The sequence below is a fragment of the Sphaeroforma arctica genome, assembly GCF_001186125.1.
Source record: "Sphaeroforma arctica JP610 unplaced genomic scaffold supercont1.60, whole genome shotgun sequence".
Classification (NCBI taxonomy): Eukaryota; class Ichthyosporea; order Ichthyophonida; genus Sphaeroforma; species Sphaeroforma arctica.
The window spans coordinates 47032-52242 of NW_014040498.1; the positions used below are offsets into that span (position 1 = coordinate 47032).

Genomic DNA, 5211 nt, shown 5'->3' on the forward strand with positions numbered 1-5211 from the left:
ATATATATATATATATATATATATATATATATATATATATATATATATATATATATATATATATATATATATATATATATATATATATATATATATATATATATATATATATATATATATATATATATATATATTGTATTTATTGATCATAAATGCAATTTTTGATCAGGATCTACTAAAATGTATTTCGAAGAGCTCCAATGTTGGATCGTGTGCAGCAAAAGGCTGAAATCCCTCTTCAACGTCAATATGTACACAGTTTGGAGTTTCAATTGCTCTATAAATTTCCGGAAATCTCTTTTCTCCTAGTGTTCTGTAAGGTTTAACTCTAGCCACTCCGCCCCATAGTTTGCCATGACCCATTCTATAACTACACAACGTGAAGTATTCGAGTAGAAATTTTTGCAGCGAAACACCATCAACAAAGTCCGGTGGGGTGGTAGCGCGTGTAAATGTCTCATTTACATCAGCTGCTAAAACAGACATAGCATCTCTAGGGATTGTGCGATCAACTAACAGTTTGACTAGTTCATCATCGCCACCAATGTCAATGTTGTTGATAAGCGCTTGTTGTTCAACTCGCTTACATATTGTAGCAATATCATCATTCGCTTTTTGGTTGATATAATCGGAAACACTATTTATGCGCATCACAGTAGGTTCTTTTGACCATTTCCAACCTTCTACGCGCACGTTCTTCCTTGTATTTGGAACGCCATCATCTTCCTCCTCACTATCAGAATGCAGTAAACCCCACTCAGGTTCTTGATATAGCTCCATGGTTGCTTACTTTATACACCTAACAATACCCACCTGTGGTGGGTAGCGATTTCTTTTGGTGGCATACAAATAATAGAAGAATCGCGTTGCCGTTTACCTCTGTGTGCAGAATGACAAATAGCGGCATTACAAAACACAAGATACGTTTTTTGAAGAAAAATAAATATTTCAAAGTGTACCTATAATCGCTGATATCTTATTCGTCTATCATCTTCAGGACTCGCAAAATTTAAAAACTTACTACTCTGAGTAAATTCGAATCCGTATTTTGATGTATTTCGGTCTATTTTTAGTCTCTCAGTCCCTGTACCAGTTTCCCATACAAATATATTTAGTCATTCATTTTTGATAAAAGTCTGATTTTGAAAGCGAGGTACAATCGAGTAAGGCCCAAAATTTTAGTTTATGTATAATTCCCGTATTTTCCGACATTGGTCTACTCTCCAGGATATAAATTGAATTTGATTGGGCAATACTCTATATCTCTCGTTCCAGGCGTGTTCTCCAGGAAATTACCTCTCCAACGACGTAGGACTTGAGGCAAACGGACAATTAGTAACAAAGTTAGGGCATGTATAAAAGAACCCACAAATGACCCTCGATTTATAGAAAATCCTCATCCTTTCGGGGTTAAATTGAAAATAATATGTGGGCCTGGCGGCTGGTGCCCTGGGCCCCTGGCCCAGGACTCCAGGGCCCAGTCCGCCCAGGCCCTTGCTAACAGGGCACAATGCATGATGATGAAATCGGTGAAGTAGAGTAGTTATTTTTATATAGGTCATCTCGGGCAAAACTGATCAAAAGAAACATCTCTCTCTCTCTCTCTACATATTTAAATACTCTGTCCTGTGAGAGAGAGTCAGACTGTCAGTCGTCAGAGAGGTAATCTGTATTTACAGTTTTACACTTTACAGCAGTAAAAGAGTATAATTATATGATGTATTTATAGTTATACATACGCGTGTTTATAAAAATGTACATGTGATTGTAGTGAATATGTGCGTGCAGTACTACTACCTTCAGTACGGCAGTATCAATACTACCTTCAGTACGGCAGTATCAATACTACCTTCAGTCCGGCAGTATCAATATTTTTTAATGAGGTATTACACTATATCTATTTTACATAACGCCGGATGCTTGTCAGCCATCTGTTAGCACGAAAATAAAGTTGGCACGATGTTAAAATCAAACCTAGCCTTAATTTGTTTTTTTAATTCATACATAGAATTTTGAAGACGAGTCTTGTACATGTTGGTGCATAGAATTTTGAAGATGAGATTTCCCTGCCGCCATGGTCTTGTACAGTTGTTTTTGAGTAATTCTACTTTAAATCGATTATTTCACAGTTCAAAATGGCACAAAGCCATTTAAATTCTAAGCTCCATCGTGTTCTGATTCCACTTGACTCGAAAAGTAAAAAATGATTTTATTCATACAATAAATTTGTTCATGCAGTATAGGGCAGTAGTTCGCCCAAATAATAAGACACACTGTGTCGATAGAATAACGATGCCCGGTTTTTCCAAGGGCTAAACGTTGTCGTGACTTTTTTTTCAGAGTACATAGACTAAAGTTCACCACAGCGCTCTCGCCTGATCTCTAACACCTTGAGAAGATCAGCTTCAAATACTTCTTCGTCCAGCCAGTAGTCCACCTTGTATTTCTTGAGTTTGGTACAGCCATGATCCTCGGGACAACTGGTATAGTCTGGTTTGTGTCCATTACTGACCTTGTAAATGATGCCCAAGGGCTCGTCTACACCCTCCTGAAAAGGTGAGGGGTCCATGTAACCCACTTCAGTACCCTTGGTCTCGATCACTATCGAGTTTTTAGCCGAGAAAATGAGATTCTTTAGCTGAGAAGAGTGTGACGCTACCATCAAACCAAAATTACTAAAGACGTTCACATGTGCCGTAGTATCATCCGCACCTGCAACAGTAACATTTTTGTAACTATTGATGCCGTTCCTCTTGAATACTCGATCGATCACATCGTAATTCAGAATGCTCCTCAGACCGGTCCCCTCCGTTCTGCGCAACACGACAGCGTCTAACGGCGGGCAGCCTTCACCAAAGTGCTTCGCTCCTAAATTCTCCACCGCAAATTGCCTAAACTGATCGCCTTGAGCCATATTGTCAAACACGGTTTCGTCATGTAGCACCTCGCCCTCTACTGCCCTCTCAAAGCAAACCATGTGATCCGGGAAATCCTTTTTGCGTTGTATTTGGTCACCCCAGAATGTGTTTTTCTCCCACATCTCACCAAGTATGGTCTCCGTGAACTGTACCGCATGGGGACCCTGGGGAGCAGCCATCTTTGGGAATACGAAGTAATCGATTTTGGGCATGTGCTCAACATCATTGTGCAGATTGAAAAACAAAAGGTCCTTGTTGATCAAATGTCCAATTTGCTCGTTGTCGGTGACGGTATTCGCCCACAAGGTTAATCCTGGTAATACGCGCAACTTCTTTTGTTCTACTTCTTTTTTGGTCCAGAACTGAATATCGCGTCCTGGTTTACTCGCATATTGCCGTATCTTGGTCTGCATAGATTGACACAAGCCAATCTCGACAGCTGTACAGTGCTTCGTGCCGGCATTGCCGAAGCAACAGTCTTTCATATGTGCAGCCTCCACTTCAGTGTCGAAAACGTATGCTAGTTCTGCTCTACCTACACACACTGAACCTACAAAGTTCACCGCACGACCACTGGGCAGCCTAACTGCACCGTACTTCATACCCTCCAGGGGCTCGGGTTTAGGAGTATCAGCCGCTACTAGATCGTTGACCTGGTTGATCGTCTCATCCTCAATGCTATTTAAAATTTCTTCATCTTTATCGAAGGCCAGAGCGCTATCCGCCTTACTGTTACCCGGTTGTACTTGGGCGGTAGCACCAAAATCTACTATATCAATCGAAACATCAGATGTTTCCGTGTATGTTGGTTTAGCTACGAAGTAAAAGATCGCTACAGCACTCACAACGAATACAGCTGCAACCTTTGTTATGAAAAAAAACTTATCATTCTTTTCATTGTTACGTCGTGAGTGAGAGGGAAGTAATCCTGAACTAGTCCGCCTACCGAAAATTAGACTCATTGTCTTTGTATATATACGTACTGATTAGATTCTGTGGTTGTTAACGGTTGTATAGTGCATATATATATATATATGAGATATAATTTTGAAAGAGAAATAGTTATATACTTTTCATCAGTTCATATTCCATACATAGGCGCTATTTTTCAACCACACGTCGAAATTTGACCACCTGTGTTCGGACTCCCGGACTCCCAACTCGCCGAGTAACTGTCCTAATAATCTCTATTACAAAAGGGACAATAGTACTCTATGTAGTAACTCTACTATTTATTTACTTTGACTTTTATTTTCCAACAAATTATTTCACGCTGCGACTGATTGCCCCGGCATCCGGGGGGAAGTGCGAGAAAATAGGCCTTTCTGTGTAAAATATTGGGTTTATGAGTAACGCCCCTAATGCATTTTCAAGCAGTTGTGCAACTTTTGGCCTCAATTTGTCCTCACTCCGAGTCCGCGCCCTCACAGGCTCACGGCAATCCCACACTCTCTAAAAAGGTGCCAAAGCACTGTAAAACAACCAACTTTTTTTGGCTTGAGCCAATAACCAAACAAACCCCATTTCAAACTCCTCAGAAAATCATCGATTCATCGTTGACGGTTGACTGTGGTTGCTGTTCAAGTGTTGAGTAAAAAGGATTCACGGGTGAGTCAGAAATTGATTGTTCATCACCAATTAGATCTTACTCATTGTACAAACTCAAGTACGTGCGCTCTACGAGCAGATATAGAGTCAGAGTTACGTTATACCTGTAAAAATATATGACATTTGACACTGACGCTGATTATACTATCTATACATATATTTCTCATACTATTATTTTTAAAACCCCAAAAATATAAAAATAGAATACAAAGCGAAGGATTTTTTTATAAAGTTCAAAACAAAATGACTGACCCCATTGGCCATTTGAGGCCATTTTGTAAATAAATATATACGTATACATGATGTATAGAAAAATAGGTTTATTCTTTTAATTTTTTTAAAACAATGACTAAATAAAGGTTATCCCATCGTGATTCCTGGGCCCTGGTATTGGGGCTGAGGCCCAGAGCCTTCGGGTCCGATTTAGGGCTAATTGCACTGAGTGCGGAATTGAGTTGCAAAAGAAATGAAAGTTGCAAATGAGGAGTTCGAGGACTGCTTGAGGACTTGAGGTCTGAGACTGAGGTCTGAGACTGTTTGAACTGGCCTTGTCGAGGACCATCTCCCTGCACTTTATGGACTATGCCCTATAAACTTGGTGCATTGGTGCGTATTTAAAATTGTTAATCTGTTCTGGTATGTTGTGCATCCAATCGCTAACGTTATAATGATGACGTATTGATAT

The 5211-nt window shown here is 39.7% G+C and overlaps 2 protein-coding genes across 2 annotated transcripts in view; both read right to left on the reverse strand.

Annotated features, from left to right (window-relative positions):
- Positions 1 to 780, reverse strand: part of SARC_01499 (hypothetical protein) — a gene marked incomplete at both ends in the record, with an annotated part of 1354 nt that extends 574 nt beyond the window's left edge. Inside the window, one exon of the mRNA XM_014304767.1 lies at positions 417 to 780. Coding sequence (XP_014160242.1) covers positions 417 to 780 — 364 coding nt within the window. The remainder of the gene's footprint in view (positions 1 to 416) is intronic.
- A 1400-nt stretch (positions 781 to 2180) lies between these two features.
- SARC_01500 (hypothetical protein) lies at positions 2181 to 3942 on the reverse strand. The gene has a single exon (XM_014304768.1). It carries the CDS (start codon positions 3878 to 3880, stop codon positions 2351 to 2353), a length of 1530 nt encoding a protein of 509 aa, XP_014160243.1. The 5' UTR covers positions 3881 to 3942; the 3' UTR covers positions 2181 to 2350.
- Between the last annotated feature and the right edge of the window lie 1269 nt (positions 3943 to 5211).

Excerpts from the sequence above, each read along its gene's own strand:
- SARC_01500 (XM_014304768.1), bottom strand. The coding sequence starts at position 3,880 with ATGAGTCTAATTTTCGGTAGGCGGACTAGTTCAGGATTACTTCCCTCT.